Here is a 20366-nt window from a genome sequence, read left to right on the forward strand (position 1 = left end):
AATTATTTTAATGAAATATTTTATATTCAGCATGAAATACAGAAAACAAATACCCAGAGACTGCGATAAAGGTGCGCAGTGCGTTCTTTCCCCATTTAAACGAAAAAATGCGCATCATTTCTGTAATTCGATGCGCACCATTACGCAATGCAATCCCCGTTGCATAAATCTTATAATAATATAAGATAAACTACTCTTACACAAATTATTTTTTCGCTCTTAATCGACTTATGAGATCGTTCATGAAAAAAACGAGGTAGATCGATCCCAGCGTCGTCGCGGTAATGCTTTTTACAGTTGTTGTTGTCATGAGAACTTGTTGATTTACAACGCAAAACGTCTTATTTGAACTGACGCAAATTAATTAAATCATATTTTTCAACTTCGCTTTTGCTTTATTTTGATAATTAAATCCAAAGTTTAATGTTAGCAAGTTTTTTTTACTGGAATTGTAAACAACGAGTCAGTTAAATTTGCGCTCTTGTGTGAATTTACAGTTTGACGTCATCAAAGATAAGCCGCTTCCTGTCTGAAGCAATAAAGCGACAAATTTCCCGTCGACAAAATTGGCTTTCTTTGTCTAGCAATCAACATGCCAAACGAATCGTGAATTTGTTCCTCAATGCATAGCTCCGCCTTCAAATCTTTTGCAGAGAACGGAGGTGGCGTTTAACGGTTAATTGAGCAGGTTTTTTTATACGGTGGCATAGAGGTGACATTCACTCCTCTTTTTTTCTTTCTCGTGGCCACGAGTTAGCTAAGTCGGGATCTCCAGATCTCGAAACAGAAAAAAACACTCCTCTTTTTTCTATCTCGTGGCCACGAGTTAGCTAAGTCGGGATCTCGAGATCTCGAAACAGGAAAAAGCACTCCTCTTTTTTCTATCTTGTGGCCACGAGTTAGCTAAGTCGGGATCTCGAGATCTCGAAATAGAAAAAAGCACTCCTCTTTTTTCTTTGAAAGAGGAGAGAATTTTCGTTATCTCGAGATCCCGAGTTAGTCAGATTTTACGTAACATGTGAAAATATTCTGTACGCATATATATAGCTGGTCAAAGCAGGCAAGGCTCTGATATAACATAACATACTACTATTAGTACTACTATTACTACTACTACTACTGCTGCTGCTGTTGTTGTTGTTGCTGCTGTTACTTCTACTACTACTACTACTACTACTACAACTACTATTACTTCGACTACTACTGTACATAACGACGCCCATGCGAAGACGAGAAATGTGATTGAAAGAGCAATCGGTGTATTGAAGCGGAGGTTTCATGTTCTTCATGGAGAGGTATTCATTAAGTAGTAATTCGTCAATAAGCACCATATTATTTATGTTTATCATTAAATATCTAAAATATATGCACTATATTAACTTATTTTAATTTCAAAATGTCAAATTTTGTTTTCTAAACATTTAGGTACAAATGAAGCCAGCCAAAGTATCAAAAATAATTGTGGCATGTGTAGTGTTGCACAATCTGGCAAAGGCATAGGGTGAGAGGGAGGCATTTCCAGAGGAGGAAGACCCTCAACTTTCACCACTTGTAAAGCTTGATGGTAACCATGACGGGCAGGCTATCAGGGATGCAATAACTGCAAACTATTTCAAGTTTGAAAATAATTAATTCAATGCAAAGAATACATTAACAAAAGATTATGACTATTTGCAATAAATTTAATTGCTTAAGAATGAAAATTAGCATTACATTAATAAGCATTGCACAATAATTATAATATTTTAATATATGATAATCAAAAAGGGTGTTTTATCTCTTGCTTTAATAACAATAAAAATAACATTAAAATAATTAGCAATGAACAATAATTATAACAATACTATTGCATATTGATAAAAATGTATAACAAAACTGATAAATAATATTAATAACTATAATGAATTACAATAAAAATCAACAATACATAACACTATTAATTTTGCAGATGAAAAAATGAAGATCGCTGGATATAAAAGTTCTTCACAGTTTGTCTTTTGCAAGCCCCATCAGGTGTGTTGCTTGCTCAAAGAAAACTTTTTGCGCCTTCATCACCAACAACTGTTCTTTCTGGACTTCAATGGCACCAGCATATGACATTTGAAGCTCCTTCAGGGTCTGCTCTTTTCTGATTGATTGGAAAGACCATTATAGATTTTTTTATTAAATATATAAAAAATAACATTATTATTTCAAAATCTTATTTCTTGTCATTGTTCAGTGTTTTTTTGAAAATAAAACTAAATTGTGACATACATCTGCAGTGTTTATGTGTGGTTTTTTTTAAATCAAATTAAGGTTAAATTTTTTTAACAATTTAAATTTGATTTAAAGGGGCCTTTTCACAGATTTTGTCATGTATTGAAGTTTGTCATGAAATTAATGCTTTATATCAAGAAATGTAAACATTAAATCTTCAAAGTTGATGGTCTCAGTACCTTTTACCACTGCCTGGATTATTGCTTGGTTTCGTCATGCCGCCATCTGTGTTGTCCTTTATAGGAATACATGTACCCCTAATGGAGCCTTACGTGCATAGTCAAACTTATGTCGGAGTCGTGGTGATGTCATACACATGAGCACGTAACAATTTATTAACAAACGCATAATTTCTCTAAATATAAGTTAAGTTGCAAGAAAATATGGTAACAATACGATTATTTTGATCAATCAAGGTATTTGCGTACATGGTATTATTTCTTAAGTGCCATTTGACCTACGAAAACATGAACTGTTCCAAAAACTACACAATCTAAAAATACTATGCATAGAAGCGTGTAATTCTTTTATCAGTGACAGACACAATGTGGCACGGAATGAGTTTTGTTTCTTGACAAGGAAATTTAAATAAATGGAGTTAATTACCATCAAATTCAAGCAGGTCAACAAATCATTAATATATTGAATAAAAGGTAAGAATAGTTTGGCACATGTATATTATTGGCTGGCATAGAAAAAGTACGCACTGGACATTGTAAGTTCTTTCAGTAGTTTATGATTTTAGGTGTTCAATATTTTGTGTTATATTAATAAATAAGTAACAACTGCAGTGGAGATTTAATAATCAATATGTTTTAAAAATAATTTAGAACACTGGTTTTGACATACCGATGGTGGTTTCCGAAGCAGAGGCTCCCGGAATGCCCCTGAACGATGGCGTTTCCTTCATAGTATCTATGATGGACATTGTTACAGTGTCGGGGGCCTTCATAGGTTGTCCACACCCCGTCTTCAGGGCTTTTTTTCTCTCCAGTGTAACACTCTCTCTCGCCTTGCCCACCATTTCCCGGTATTTTTCTAAATAAATAACGCGAAATAAGATAACTGTTAATTTAATGCTATTCTTTTCAATTTTATGTTTGGAACTTATTTTCTTATTTATCGATGCAACACAATACAGTTAGTCACATGCGCAAGGAAACTTGTCAGCTATTTACGCAAAAGGCAAATTCTGAAAATGATCGAATAACATAAAAGCTTTTTTTTAAATATACATACTCTCTATACAATAGTCTCTATAAATAGTATACGCATTTTTGTCTCATACGGCGCTATGATTGTATGCGCATGGACTTTTGCGTATGGAATACTAGCAATCAAATATCTAATGTATCAGTTACGTATACATAGATAAATATATTTAAGTATCACACATTAACGAATGACCGATAATATATATGTTGGCATTCGCATACCTTTCACTTCATCAATCGTGCGACATACACGACAGCAGGCATTAACTTTTTGCGTGATATCTCCCCACGCATCGTCCTGCATTTTTTTGTGACAGGGATTGAGCCACTTGAAAGCTTTTTCGATAAAACGTTACCGAATTTCAAAACCCCCTTCACGGATGATTGCCATTTCCTCGTGCGAAAAAAATGACCGATCTTTTTTCGTATCGTTTCGGCCATTGTAAAACTGTTGTCGTCTGAAATGACACTTTTTGCGAAACCGTCTTTACCGGAACCAGATAACATGTGCATTGTGGGTTATTTTTGTTTGGATAACTTTAACCAATTCGGATAAAGATATCCAATGCGACTTGCACTTTGCTACAATAGGATAACTACATTGGATAACATATCCAAAAATGGATAAATTCAACCAAAGGTTATCTTTTGGATTGGCTAAAGTTATCCATATTTATACATTTGGCTGCTGGTCTTGATTACGTTTTAAACGAGTTTCTTAAACACGGTGTTAGAAATGAACACTTTCTGAGGGTATTATATTTACTTTTTAATAAAATGTTTGATAAAGGTTATTTTCCAGAAACTTGTTCCACTGCATAAGAAGGGGGATTTAGACGACCCGAGCAATTATAGAGGAATATTACTATAAAGTACTAAAGGAAAAGTATTTAGTACAAAAATTAATAGTCGATTGAACTTATGGGGGGGAAAATATAATGTATATATAGAAGCTCAAGCCGGATACCGAAAAGGTATGGGTACGATTGACAGGCATTTGACTTTATCGTTAGAGATATCATATTGTATAAACTAATAAAATTAGGGGTACGTGGTAAAATTTTGAATCTAGTAAGATCAATGTACAATGTTGTTAAATCAAAAATCAAATATAAGAATGAAATCAGTAATGATTCGTTTACATGCTATCTGGGAGTGAGACATTGTGAATCGTTATCGCCATTTTTGTTTCCGATGTATTTAAATGATATTGAGGAACATTTTATGCTTAATAAGTTTGAAGGGGTTAATCTTGGTATGTTAAAATTGTTTTGTTGTTATATGCTGATGATATTGTAATATTTGCAGAATCGGAAGCTGGACGACAAAATGGATTAGATTTATTAGAGCAGTATTGTACTAAATGGAAGCTATGTGTTAATGTGCACAAAACAAAAATACTGATTTTTAAAAAAGGCGGACAGAATAGACGACATTTTAATTTTTATAACAAAGGCAATATTGTAGAAATAGTGAATAGTTTTAGCTACCTAGGCATAGTATTTACCACTGGGGCTTCTTTTTCACTAACATATGAAGCACTCTCAGGACAGGCTCTTAAAGCAATATACAAGCTGAAAGCAGATTTAGTTAAATACCCAGATATATCAGTTCATCATATACTTGAGCTTTTTAATAAACTTATTGGGCCTATTCTAAGCTATGGCTATGAAGTATAGGGGTTAAATAATAGTGTTCAGATCGAAAGAATTCATATACGATACCGTAAACAAGTGTTAGGTGTGAGGTTGCAAACACAAAATAATTTCGTTTATGGGGAACTTGGACGTGTGCCCTTAATAAATAAACGTATCATTTGTGTTTTAAAGTACTGGTTTGAAATATTACAATCTGATAATGTCAAGTACATTAACATCGTTTATGATATGTTTTTACATGATCATGAAATATATCCAGAAAAAAAACTTGGGTTAAATCTCCTAAAGAATTATTTGACAGATTAGGATTTAGTGAAGTATTTTTTTTCAAGGTATAGGAGATATTAGAATATTTTTCATAAAAAACGAATGTCTGATATGCTTTTGCAAACCTGGTCAAGTGAAAGACACGACCAGAGGTAGAAGTTATAGCCTTTACAGTAGCTTTAAGTTCCAATCATATTTAAATGTAGTAAATATTTCACAATTTAGAATTGCGTTTACTCGTTTAAGAGTGCCCACAGACTTGAAGTGGAAGCAGGGAGATGACACAAGCCTGAAAAAATACCGTATCAAAACAGAAAATGCAAACACTGTAACGTTCTTGAGGACGAATTTCATTTTTTATTGAAATGTCCAATGTTTATGTCTTTACGTAAGAAGTATGTAAATAAACATTACTGGAAGAACACAAACATGATAAAGTTTATTGACCTTTAACAGACTGACAATGAAAAAAGTATACGAAATCTATCTATTTATGTTTTTAAAGCTTTTAAATTGAGAGCTGACTTATGTTATCAATAGTTTTTCTCCATGTACCAACATTTATTTATCTATTTAATATTAAGATAAAAAACACATTTATTTATCTGGTAAATATTATTATACAAAAAACTATAAAGTGTATACAAATTGTTTGTATTTAGACTTTCTCTGTGCGTCATTGACCATATTTATATACCTTGTTGTAATATGTGTGTACGCAAGGGCTTAAAGCCTAATGTATGTTGAAATAAACTCTATAACCTCTATATGTTTATAAAGGTCGATACTTCTGACAGCAATGAATGTTAAGTTTCTTCAACAAACTGTTAACAATTTTTTTGTGTTTGCTAAAACGGGCTATAATTATTTTTATTGGAAAATATTAATTTAAAAAAGGAAGGTTCGCACGCGTCCGCGCGCACGCGGATGTGTGTTTGTTTGTTCATGCGTACGTGCCTGTGTGTGGCTTTCCAAATCAGGCATATTGACCATCAAAAAACGAAACAAAAAACTGATTATGTACAGCTTTAAACCAAACAACTTAACAATACACATACCTCATGTTGATTGTTTCGATGTAATAACAGTAACTTAAATATCTTTAAAAAGCATTTCACCTGAAACGATGCCTAACACTTACAAATAGGCTTTGTACAAATGGAAATTAAGTGAAACCAAAAATCTGCCTTTTATAGAGCGATGGCTAACAATATTTGTCAAGAAAGGCGGGTAGTTTTTATTGCTTATTTATTGACTTTAGAAAGGCATTTGATAAAAACAAAACCACAGTATAATGTTTCAATCACTTCAAAGGAAGTGAATGAAGGTAAATTCATTAACGTACTACCGCGGTAAAAACTATGTACAGCTCACTCTATTCCTGTGTAACAATACATTATACAGTCATCACTTATTCTGCTGCGCTATATGTAAACAACTTTTAAATAAATAATATTAGAATTATTTCGATGTAATATTATACCCGTAAAAGGAACAAGACCAACTCTACTGCTCTATTTATAGATGAAGTATCAGTAATGCTACATCGTTCTGGAATTTTTGTTTCAAATAAAATACTTGAAATTGTATGCCTCGAGTGTGCGGACGGTATTATTACCTTTGCGGAAACGGCCTTTAAACGTTGACAATAGTTCAACGCAGTTGATCAATTTTGCATTATTACAGGACTGGGGATTAACATAGAAAAATACTGAAATAACTGTTTTTAGAAAAGGCTGACTTGTAGGAAATTACGAGCGCTGGATATATCGTGGTACAAAAAATAAATATCACTTCCGCTTATTAATATATGGAATTATTGTTCACACCCAATTTATCATCGATAGCTTTTTAAAGCCAATATTGTGTTACGGCTCTCGTATATTGGGCTATCAATATATAAATACAATTGAAACTGTCCAAATATTTTTTTTGTAAACGCCATTTGAATGTTAGGAAAAATACAAATACCTGTATTGCCCTTGGTGAATGTGGCCTACTGCCTTTATCGGTGTGTAATTTGTAAATTCCATTAAATATTGTTGTAAGCTGCTAATTATGTCTAATAAAAGATTTCTTAAACAATGCTATACGATGTTAAAATCAATAGATAAAGCTGAGCGTAATTGCTGGGCAACGAATGTAAAATCTTTAAATTTTATATATGGTTTGGGTTTCGTCAGCGCATAATTGATTGCGTCACCCAGAATTGGCAAACATGTTTTCTAGTTTTTACGACCCCGATATATTGTTCTGAATTACATTGTATTTGAACTACACGATGTGGAAAGTATAGTTTACCATTGCTGTTTATTATTATCAAATAATCATGGTTTTATAATATTGTAGCTATAAGGTTGTTCAGATTTTGTGTACGGGGTTATGTTCAGTCCAGATATTAAACTTAGTTGCTCGACTGTTTTTAATTTTTATTGCACCATTATTTAAGTTAAATGTTATGTTTTGATCTTATCGTTATGTAGTTATGTATACATTACTTTTTACAGACTATTATTGGTTGATAAAATTTATTTAAACCAATATCTGATCATGCTTAGCATTATACTAACTTATAACGTGTATCTTCTTCATTCGACATATGATGCAGATAATTGTGTTGATGTATTTCCATATAGTATGTTCTTTAAAATTTCGTCTGAATAATTTCTTACTCTTTTCCAAAAATATAGCCCCATGTTTAGGAAGATTGGGGAAAGTACTGTTGTTTCAAGTTTTTCAAATGTATTCATTCTTTTTTGGGGAATTAAGAATGTTTATTACAGGGAAAAGATGGTAAAATGCTTTTTTTTCCGGAATCGACTGAACTATTTTATAACAGTTTCTAAAAGTAACAACTTTATTTGAACGATGATCCTATTTTTTAGTATTTCTCAGTACATATACAAGTTGTATAAGAAGTTTTTCATTACTTAAAAATATACTACGGGTTTTGATTACAGAAGTTTTCTATATCATTCAGCATGGACTGTAGGTGTTATTGAAAAATGTCATGACAATCGGCATATGATAATGATAATCATATATTAATAATGTACTTAAAACGGACAAAACTTGGATGAACAAAACAAACGGTCAGAAGAAGTTGTACCAGAAATTAGAGTTTGATACATATATACGCCTATTTGTACAGTGAAAATCTATTGTTTATATTGGTTTTGGGTTGATGAAATACAATGTTGACATTAAAACGTATATGCGATTTTTTACATTTTTAAAGCTGAAACCAATACAAACATATGAACGAAGAATGCTTAAAAGCATATACAATACATCTCATTATTACTTCTGTAACGTAATTCATTTCGAAGTCGTTGGTAATTTCATCGCACTTTAATCAATTTCTCTAAAAATTAATTAAATGTTCGTTTTTAAGTATGATTTTAAATATATAAGTCCAGCCTAAATGTTTTCAACAAATTACCCAAATCTGAACCGCCCTGAATAAATGAAATATGCTTACTTTAATACTGTAGAGCTATAATAATGTAGATAGTTAGACACGATCATCTGTCAGTTAATAAATTAAACGAGTAATTGACAATCAACTTAACCTGAAATAATAACGTTCTGTACAGGTTATTAAGACAGGTTGATCAATAATGTTCACTGGACGTAAGGTACCCATACGAGATATGGACCAGTACCGATTTTAACCCCGGTCTGCTGGGTTTAATGAACTAACGAATTTATAAAAGGACAGTGTAATAGATAAGCATCAAATGTATATGTGAATTATACTTATATTCTTTATGTTATAAAACAGTATACTAGTATTATTAATTTTTGTACTAATAATTTAAATGATAAAATATTAGTCCTTAATGAAACGTAACATTGACGATAAAGTTAAAGATACATTTTGTGACAACGTCTCACTGCGAAAAAGGTAAACATAATTTAAGGATATTTATAATGTAAATATAAGCTAGAATGTAAGATACTCCGCACATATTTAAACTGATTTAAAACCTAGATCTTTCAACTCTTAAAAATATTTCTGAAAATCCATAAATGGAACATAAATTGGCTTTCTTTGTAAATACTAACAATACAATTCAACACCGAACCATTACCCACAGTGAAGTACCGAGTTCTTTATCCAGCTTCACTAAGTCCTAGTATATTATTCTTAACAAATACAAATACAAATACATAGCATTTATATAGCGCAAAAATGATTTACATATTCTATTGCGCTTCACAAGATTACATATTCAGCATTAAAACCAAAACGTATTAACGATATACATTTATGTTCGAGAATGTTAAAACAATCAACAAACAATTACTATTTTGGTAAGTAAAAATGCAGATTTCATATTAATCCTACAAGTACACTCATTGTTTGTAAAATTGTCCAAAGAGATGTGTTTTCAGCCTTGATCTAAAACTGGCTTCAGATTGACAAGCTTTAAGATACTCAGGTAGATTGTTCCACCATTTTGGACCGACGACGGCAAGAGATCTGTCAGCAAGTTTTGTTCGTCTTCTAGGGATGTTGAATTTTGTATCATTGTTTGACCTTAATTTGTATTGTCCTCGAGCAGGTACAAACAATTCTCTTATGTAAACTGGAGCTTTGCCATTGATTACTCGAAATACTACAACTAAAACTTTAAACATCACCCTGGCCTCTACAGGGAGCCAGTGTAACTTTTTTAGGAGACCAGTGATAGGTTCTTCAAAAGATGCGTTCAGGACTACTCTTGCGGCATGATTTTGTACTTGCTGTAGCTTCTTGATTTGGTAAGCGGGAATTTCCGTAAAAAGACCATTGCAAAAGCCAATATGCGAATGAACTAATCCATGTGCTAATGATGCAGTAGACTCTTTTGTAAGATGTTTTCGTATAGCTTTGATATTGCGTAGTTGTGCATGTGCGATCTGACACTTCTTCTGGATGTGTTTGTCAAATTTAAGTGTGTTGGTCATGATTACACCAAGATCTCTAACATGATTGACAAATTTCACTTCGCAACCACCGACAACCGCGTTGAAGTTCTCAATTTCGCCAACTGTTGCCTGGTTCCATATACAATAATTTCAGTTTTTGATTCATTTATTTTTAGTTTGAAGGTTTACATCCACTTAATTACGTCATCCAGGCAACTATTACGTTGCTGAAAAACAGTCGACTCAATGTCGGAATTTCCTGTTTGAATTTTGAAAGCTAGCTTATAGTCATCCGCATATCCATAAAGATCAGCTGGGTATTTTCGAACCACTCTGTTAAGAGCCGATATATATAAGGTAAATATAACCGGCCCGGCACAGTGAGGAACACCGAAAAGTAATTGCTCAGTTTCAGATGTTGACTGTTCGACTAATACTTTCATTATTCTGTTGGTGAGATAGGAGTTTATCCATTTTAAGGGAATGTCATAAATACCAAACTCGTCTTGAAGAATACGAATAAGTATTGGGATGTCAATGGTGTCGAATGCTGCACTCAAGTCAAGCATGACCACGACGGTGACTTTACCTTCATCAATATTTTCTAGAAGGTCATTATACATCCTGAGCATTGCCGCTTCGACTGCGTGATGTTTTCTATAGGCACTTTGGTAAGGTGGAAGGAGATTATTAGCCTCAATGTGATCATTTATTTGGTTTAATGCAGCTTTTTCAAGAATTTTGGAAAGAAATGTCAAATTTGAAACCGGACGATAGTTCGGTAATTCCAAAGGGAGACCTTTCTTCTTCAACAATGGTTTAATCACAGCGCTTTTCCATGTGTCAGGGAATACACCAGATAGCAACGATCTATTTACTATTTCTGTCAATACAGGTGTCAATTCTGAAAGATGTTCTTTTAGTCTCACAGTCGGGATTGCATCAAGTTCACATGTTGTAGGTTTGGATGCATTTACAAGTTTAAGAATATCTCTCTGGGAGAGTGGTTTAAAAACAGTAAGTGGATTTCTGATCACATGTGGGCATGAGCAGAACAAATTACTGTTGCATGTTGTTTCAATTGGCAAATTGTCAAGTTCATTTCTTATTTTAATAATCTTATCCGAAAAGTATCGAATGAAGTCATTAGCTAAGGATACTGCACTTGTATGTAATGGGAGTGGGTTTTCCTTCGATCTACCCAGTAAATCTGATGTTATAGCGTATAACTTCCTTGTATTCCCTTCTGCGTCGCCAATTGTTTCTTTGTAGTATTCATCCTTGACTCTGGAAAGTTCCGCACTATTAATGTTTGCCACACCTTTGTAGACTTTTCTAGACAGGTCAGATTTGTTACGCATACAGATTTTTTCTATTGATCGTTTATACTGCTTCAGCTGTTTAAGATACCCAGAATACAACGGTACACTTGGCCTACATAGAATGGTTCTTTCTTTCAGAGGTTCATGCTTCTGAACAATTTCTGTAATGTGTATGGTGAATTCACACACAAGGGCATTAACATCAGATGATCTTTTAACAATTGTGTTTAATTCTTGCAAATTTGCTTGTTAGATGTCTCTTGACACAGATTTCCAATTGCGTGATTTAATTTCTTTTCTGGTTAGGGGAGGACGACATTGTTCAATATTGCAGCTGACAAAGCAATGATCAGATATGAAAAAGTCTGATACCGGATTTGAGACTTTGACATGTTTGTCTTCAATTTTTGTGATGATCAAATCAAGAATATGGCCCCCAGAATCAGTAGGTGCATTGACATGTTGAACAAGTCCAAAAGATTTCAAACAATGCATAAATTGTTGATATTTGTTCGAGAAATTCCGTGAATTCTGTTATGAACATAGCCTGCGTCACAGGATGTCTCTCTGAGTATGGTGGTCTATATATTCCAACAATGTAGCGTATGAATGAATTACTACATACTTTCCATTCAGCACATTCAAAGGATGTAAATTGTTTTGCAAAACATTTTGAAACTTTCAGATTGCTTCTGTATAGAAGAGCCAATCCTCCCCCTTTTTGGTCTGGCCTCGGGACATCATCGAAACAGTACCCATCTTGAGATAGTTCTCCCCGGACTACATCATCAGCCTCGGGCTGTAACCAAGTTTCAGTGATTACACAGAGATCAATACTTTCTTCATAGATGTGTTGGAGAACATCAGCAGTTTTTCCCCGCAGAGATCTGTTGTTCACTGTAAAAAGTTTCAATTGTTTTATTCTATGAGCATTTATCAAAAGCGTTGGATCCAGCTTAATCTGTATTATATTTGTTAGATGGACACCCGCATTAGATTTTGCCCTCGGGCGGCCTGCTCGTTTACCTCTGTATTTCAAAAGATTGTGTTTTTTCAATGAAGCTAGAGTTTCTTCACTTGGTATTATAAACCTTCTACGTATATGTCTATAATCCAATAATTGGTCTCTTTTGTACTGTATAACAGTACATGGGTTAGCCATAAATCCAGGTAAGCTGTTGTTCACACAAAATGGTAAAATCACTGAACCGTTTCTCCAAAAAGTGTCAATATTTAAATGTTTTTCATCAAAGTTACTCATTAAAGCAAAGAAAATTCCACAAAATAATTTCTGTAGCATGTTAATCACAACTTCATGAATAACTATTCCAAATATCCTTATCCCAGAATGTTTAGTTTCTGAGAAATAATCCAAAGACAGCAGAGCTGAGAAATATTGCAGCCTACACCAGGCGCATATATGAGATGAATCATAAAGTAATTATTTTGGTTAATAAAATACCACTTGTTAGTTGCATAATTTGTATACAATATTATGATGGATTGATATGTATGTATATGTCACGTTTTATCATTTTTAGAAAGTAATTCGAGAACCCGATCTTGTGGTGGCCATCGACGTGGGTTCTACACATTCGGGATATGCATGCCAATGGAGGGAAGATTTTATAAAGAAAGGAAACGTTGAATTCAACACTAAGTGGGGAGAAGGCGCACCACAAGTACTGAATTAGCGTATAAGGACTTAGTTTCAAGCTTTTTATTAATGTAAATGCAAAATTAATATAAGCATCAGAACGGAATTAAATTAAGTGCTTTGGAACTAAAACCTTAACCCCGTTAAATACAACTAGGTTTACATATACTTATGGAATATGAATATACCGTTTATAATTTGTGCAATCGGACACACAGAGATAAAATAAATTGTAGTGATGTAAATTGCTGACCATTCAATAACGTATTTGCTATCGTTACACGCTTAAGCAAATTAAAATTTGACATAAAATGTTGGGCACGTGACACGCAAAGCTATGATAAGAGTTTCTTTGATAATATATATAAACAAGCAAAATACATGTTCGAATATATCAAATAAACTGAAAATTAGGACATGTCGTAACCGAGAGTTAAGTGTTTTATTGTTTTATTACTGGCATATTGTAACCAGTACAATTTAAATAATATTTTGTAAAAATGCGAGCCTTTAGATTGCAGCTAAGTCGTTCCTTTGACAACAATCTATGATCTATTGATTTGAAAATAATAACGGGTCAAGACCGATAATTATTCTAGTTTATATGATCGTGATACGTTTTTAGCTCATCTATTTTTTGAAAAAAATTATGAGCTATTGTCATCACCTTGGCGTCGGCGTCGGCGTCTGCGTCTGCGTCGGCGTCGGCGTCGGCGTCCGGTTAAGTTTTGCGTTTAGGTCCACTTTTCTCAGAAAGTATCAATGCTATTGCATTCAAACTTGGTACACTTACTAACTATCATGAGGGGACTGGGCAGGCAAAGTTAGATAACTCTGGCGTGCATTTTGACAGAATTTTGTGCCCTTTTTATACTTAGAAAATTGAAAATTTTGGTTAAGTTTTGTGTTTAGGTCCATTTTATTCCTTAAGTATCAAAGCTATTGCTTTCATACTTGCAACACTTATTAAATATCATAAGGGGACTGTGCAGGAAAAGTTATGTAACTCTGACTGGCATTTGGACGGAATTATGGGCCCTTTATACTTAGAAAATTGAAAATTTGGTTAAGTTTTGTGTTTTGGTCCACTTTACCCCTAAAGTATCATAGATATTGCTTTCATACTTGGAACAATCGCAAACTATCATAAGGATACAGAAAAAGGACATGTTGCATAACTCTGGTTGTCATTTTTACGGAATTATGGCCCTTTTTTGACTTGGTAACTTTGAATATATGGTAAAATTTTGTGTTTCGATCCACTTTACTTCTTAAGTATCAAGGCTATTGCTTTCAAACTTCAAATACTTTCATGATATCATGAGGTTACTGTACCTGGCAAGTTGAATTTTACCTTGACCTTTGAATGACCTTGACTCTCAAGGTCAAATTATTAAATTTTGCTAAAATTGCAATAACTTCTTTATTTATGATTAGATTTGATTGATACTTTGACAAAACTACTCTTACCTGACATACCACAATAGACTCCACCCAAACCATCCCGTGTGCCCTCCCCCCCCTCCCTCCCCCCCTAACTTTTTTTTAAAGATCATCTCACAAATGACCACCACACCCTCACACTATACCCCCCCCCACCCCACCCCCCCCCAATTTTTTTTTGAAACGGTTAAAAAACACAAATATTTATTTTATTATTTTATGTTTGAAATCCCGTCCAACCATCGCACCCTAGAATCCCCTCCACCCCCCTCCCCCACCCGAATCCCCCCCCCTAATTTTTTTTTTAAGATCATCTCACAAATTAACACCACACCCTCACACTATACCCCCCACCCCACCCCCCTAATTTTTTATTTTTTTTAAACGGTTATAAAACACAAATATTTATTTTTATTATTTTATGTTTGAAATAACGTCCAACCATCGCACCCAAGAATCCCCCCCACTCCCCCCTCCCCGAATTTTTTATTTCGTTTTTTTTTCGCATTTTTGGAAGATAATGTAATAAATTCCACACCCCCACACTATACACCCCTCTTCACTCCACCCCTCCCTCCTTTGTGATTGAAAATGAGAGTCCCTTCACCTTTAAAAAGAAAATAGATGAGCGGTCTGCACCCGCAAGGCGGTGCTCTTGTGATATATTGTGCTGAACCCATTTTAATGTTACAAGGACAAGGCAATGTGACCTTAATCTTCGATCAAACGACCCGAAAATCATACCAACTATAATGGTTGTAGGCCAAGGCATTCTCTAGATATCGCCCGGAAATGAATGGTCTCCGGGGCAATCTACTGACCGACCGACGGATAGACAGGTGCAAAAGAAATGCAGCCCGTTCTTCAAAGGGGGCATAACTATTGACTAAATACGCTGAGCTTATTCAGTTTAAATGAGATGGACAAATGCTCGTATATACATAGCATGCTAATACTGCTATGATGTCATGTAAAATATCGTCGGAAAGTTAATATATATATATATATATATGACTGTCGATTTACAGATTCACAAGACCAGCACATTACTGCTACTAAAATACGAGAATGACACTACGAAACTACCAAGCATTGTTGCTTTCGGACATACAGCCGAAAGGCAGTATGCAAACATCCAATCTGACGAAGATTACGAACAGGAAAAACATTATTACAAACTGTTTAAAAAATTTAAAATGCGTCTTTATACTTTAAATAAGGTAAGCTTAACCATTTGACTTACTCAATCTTATATATTACATTTTATTTATCTATATATGTCCTTATATTTAAACACAATGTATTAACATTGTGTTTTCTGTTAATAGAAAGATAATGTGTAACAATTAACATTTAGCTTGCTTACGTGAAATAAGTTATAACTTATTTTGTTATCCATCAAACAATACTTATTTTTTATTTACGCGTGTTGTATTCTTTTTATCACATATTCCAGGATAATTACAGTTCGAGTATTCAAACGGAAAGCGTTGATGGATTCCAAGAAGATATTTCGACAGTCATGTTTTTGTTCATCAAGGCCCTCAAAGACGACTTCTTGAACAAGAACGCGACTTGTGCCACTGAAAGCGTACTTACTAAAACCCTGTGGGTTGTAACCGTACCTGCATTGTGGACAGAGAAAACCCGGATGTTAATGAGAGCAGCTGCAGAAATGGTAAGTGCCTTACTTGTTAATTTGTTAATAAACTAGTTATTAAACCATGGTACGTTGTATTGTTAACTTAAAAAAATCAAATTTTAAAGAGGCCGTCGACATCAGATTTACGAAAAAAAGAAAAGTTCTAAAACACCGTATTTTTTACAATTATGAGTTTATATTGATTAAAATATCACGACTGGTATATTACATTACTTGAAAACGTTGTAAAGTTTTCATATTTTCAGTATATTCGGTCATTACATTTTACTGGGTATGTATACCAGGTAATTACCAGTTAACTATAAATAACGCAAGTAGATTGATCATCATCGTCACGTGGTAAACCCAGGAATGCAAATTGTGCACGCGTAATGAATTGTATATACATATTTTATATATAAAATGATCAATTTACTTGCGTTATTTATAGTGTGTATATCGTTATGTCACCTATTAAGGCGATGTACTTTCGATTTCACATCGCGAAATTTTATTACAGAATATACTGAAAATGTGAACTTTTTTCAAGTAATGTAATATACCAGTCGTGATATATTATATATAAGGATGTCAGTATACTTATGAATCGTTTACAATAAAGACAGGCATCGGGGAACACAATCTTCTCTTGGCATCGGAGCCAGAATGTGCAGCCGTTTATTACATCAACCTTCCTCAAAAACTGCAAATCGCATTGGGCAATATTGGAGAGCCAGGAACCAAGTTCTTAACTGCTGATATTGGAGGCAATATTTCTTTAAAAATGCATTATCAATAGGTTTTTATACGTCGTTTATACGCATTTCTTGCATGGTCAATACGTGTCGATTATGCCACAAGAACGCGCGTATATACGTATATCTACTTTGTTATTTAAAAAAAATACCATCACATACACATTATTAACATACTGGTGCATTTTCTATTTGAATGCGTGAAAAAATACCACAAAGTTATTATTACTTTTATCTATTTACATACATTTGTGCAAATTTCATGCGAATTAAATTGTATTATTGCGTTTAAGGTGGCACGGGCGATTTGTCTGCAGTTGAGGTTCAAAGTGACGGTACGTTTAAAGAATTATGCAATGTATCTGGAGAGCGCGTTGGTGGGGAACAAGTGAATGAGGCATTCTATCTTGAAATGTACGACAGCTTTAAAGGTAAGTGTTTCTGGTTTATCATATAAGATACTTACTGTTTCATGCCAATGTGTTTTCGTACCATTTAATATACTTCGATGAAGTTGTCATGTAAGTATGATTGTGCTCAATATTTTAAAAAGGTGGCAAGGTCCGGCAGCTGTTCAGCGAAGCAGAGTATTATGAAATTATGAAGTTGGAGGAAGAATTCGAAAATTGCAAACTGACAATCAGACCAGACACGTCAGACGAAAAAATTAAAATACCGATTCCAAACCTTGTGCGTGAAAAGATCAAAGAGAAGGAATTAGAATTAAAAAATAATGCACCTATAACATACAACATAAAAACTCAAACCCTTGAAGTTAAACGTCGTTACGTCCGTGAAAAGTTATTTGAAGTGCCATGTTCTTTAATACATAACACCATTTCAACAGTATTAAAAGAGCATGCCGAAATCAAGATCGTTGTATTAGTCGGCGGTTTTGCGGAATCTAGCATAGTTCAAGAAAATCTGCGATCTAAGTTGAAAGAAAAATTCGCGGAAGTCAAAGTTGTTGTTCCAACATCTCCTTTCCGCGCAGTTTTGACAGGTGCTGTCATATTTGGACACAATCCGTTGATTTTCACAAGTCGTATCAGCAGAGCTACGTATGGAATCGCCGTGAATGAATTATTCGACGAAACAAAACACAATCAATCAAAGAAATGGTTTGATGAGGAAGACAATGTTCATCGATGCAAAGACGTGCTGTCCATACATGTCAAGAAAGGTGAAGCTGTTGCTCTCAATGAAGCCCTTAACAAGAAAACGTACCTACCATGGTCAAAGAGTTCGAAGGTCATACATCTCCAGGTATACGAAACTTCAGATTCTGGGCCCGTGAATGGATCTGTGATGTATACTACAGACCATGGATGTAAGAAAATTGCTGAAATCAGTGTAGATGTCCCAACAGCCGAGGAATCGAGCAAAAGGGATGTGTCCGTCCGAATGATATACGGAGGCACTCAACTCTCTGTCATTGCTGTGTGTGCACATACTGGCAAGGAATGTCGTGCGGTTATACGCTTTGATTAATCCTGTGTATACATTTAAAATGTAATAATGCGCGCTTAATTATTTTATTTCTTTTTATGCCTACGAATTCTCTTTAACATTACTGATGCTCGTTTAAAATTCCAATATTTGGTAAAATAAACTTTACGAAGGATACATTTTACAATGATAATAACGATCTTGAAGAGAAATTTCGTGGTGCTAAAATCACTATAATCCTGTTAAATTTTAAATCGAATCATACTAAATGTGTGTGTGATACCAATACATACGACACAAACACTTGCAAGTATCTGCACAATGTTAAAGGTGTAGAGGATAACAAACTGTTGTCTGCTGCTTTTATGTTTATACATGCTATATTTTGTTCGGAAAAGTGACATTTGTATTTTTAGTTATTACCTATGTACGCGTTACTATTGAATACAGTAAGTCGGACACGTTACGTGAAAGGGCTATGAGGCACATCGCTTAGAAAATAACACAGTTGTGTTCAGTTGCTAATTTAATAAAGATAACGCCTCTCATCGGCAGAAATATGCACTGAATCTGTCAACTATGTATTCGGTCAGGACAGTGATACAAATAATTTAAATATAATGAAAAACATTCAGAGAATCTTTTGATATGAATTAACACCTGTTCAAGGTATACACTATTATTATGTTCATTTCTTGAAGGCCGGTGGTGCTCCTAGGCCGGTGAAAATAGTATTAATGATTGATTGTTCAAACGTAACGTTCGATGGCTGAACGATACACATCTTCAGAAGTGATGTCAATTGTTCTGTTGACAAGTTGTTTCAATTTCTTTATATAATTCGAATTTCTAATGCATTTGTTTCGGAAATCACATTGCATTATGGACTGTTATAGTCCATCCGTTCTTTTGGGTTCAGTTGGTATCACCAACCGCTATAGCACAAAATGGGTCTCCGGTGTGTTGTTTTCCTTATCGGACACGTACTTGTACAAGAATTTTGACTTTGGGTTTTTGAGCAAAGCGAATAAGACGAAAATTGATTTCCCTATGAAATCCATTGTCATTGTAGATCCGATAGGTAGTTGTGTAAGTAATCGTTCCTTGTTCACGAGTATAGCTTAATAGGCATTCAGCGTTGTGATGTACTGAGAGATGCACACGTTAATTTCAACTCATTTACAGGAACTGATTGGCATTGAAAGGGAACGGATGCAAGAATAATTGTAACTGAATAACACATGTGTAGCTGTTGAATTATGCCTCATATGAAAGATGTTGCATGTTTGAATATGACGATTAGTAATATACTGTTTGATATCTATATTACAATATCCTTGTGTCAGTGCATTATATTGTTTATTGTATTGATATATCATATAGCATACTTATTATTATTAGGGTTACTTTCTTCCAGACGTTTCTTTATGCGTTGATGTCCTGAAGTGATTTACACAATTATAAATACAGGTTCATTGGTATGTGTTTGTGCTATGTACATCTGCAACTGTTTGATAATGCGTCATATCTTTTAAATAAATATAATTTATTAGTTTTCAGTACTGAATATTAGGATAAGTAGGATCTTATTGTATATGAATGGCACAAAACCGTTGAGTATAATGTATTCTCAATGTTTGCAATGCATTATGGTGTAATATGGAATGGATTTATATGGTATAGTTATCCACTGAGGATGTTTTTAATCTACCGACGGGACGTTGAACGTGGTGTCCTTCACTGTTGCTTACGAGCAGAACTTTTAATGGCAACATTATGCCTTATA

General features: G+C 34.1%; 1 protein-coding gene across 2 annotated transcripts in view; it reads left to right on the plus strand.

Annotated features, from left to right (window-relative positions):
* LOC127843781 (heat shock 70 kDa protein 12B-like) overlaps positions 1–19904 on the plus strand; it is a 30324-nt gene extending 10420 nt beyond the window's left edge. The window contains exons 2-8 of one of the 2 annotated variants that reach the window (XM_052373572.1): positions 12320–12533; positions 13176–13316; positions 15763–15954; positions 16191–16412; positions 16999–17143; positions 17425–17562; positions 17685–19904. In XM_052373572.1, the coding sequence (XP_052229532.1) occupies positions 12483–12533; positions 13176–13316; positions 15763–15954; positions 16191–16412; positions 16999–17143; positions 17425–17562; positions 17685–18622 (1827 nt within the window). In that variant the 5' untranslated portion in view covers positions 12320–12482 and the 3' untranslated portion in view covers positions 18623–19904. The remainder of the gene's footprint in view (positions 1–12319; positions 12534–13175; positions 13317–15762; positions 15955–16190; positions 16413–16998; positions 17144–17424; positions 17563–17684) is intronic. The other variant, XM_052373573.1, reaches the window with a different exon arrangement.
* Positions 19905–20366: the final 462 nt, after the last annotated feature.

Source organism: Dreissena polymorpha, chromosome 9, assembly GCF_020536995.1.
Source record: "Dreissena polymorpha isolate Duluth1 chromosome 9, UMN_Dpol_1.0, whole genome shotgun sequence".
In the NCBI taxonomy this organism is placed as follows: domain Eukaryota; kingdom Metazoa; phylum Mollusca; class Bivalvia; order Myida; family Dreissenidae; genus Dreissena; species Dreissena polymorpha.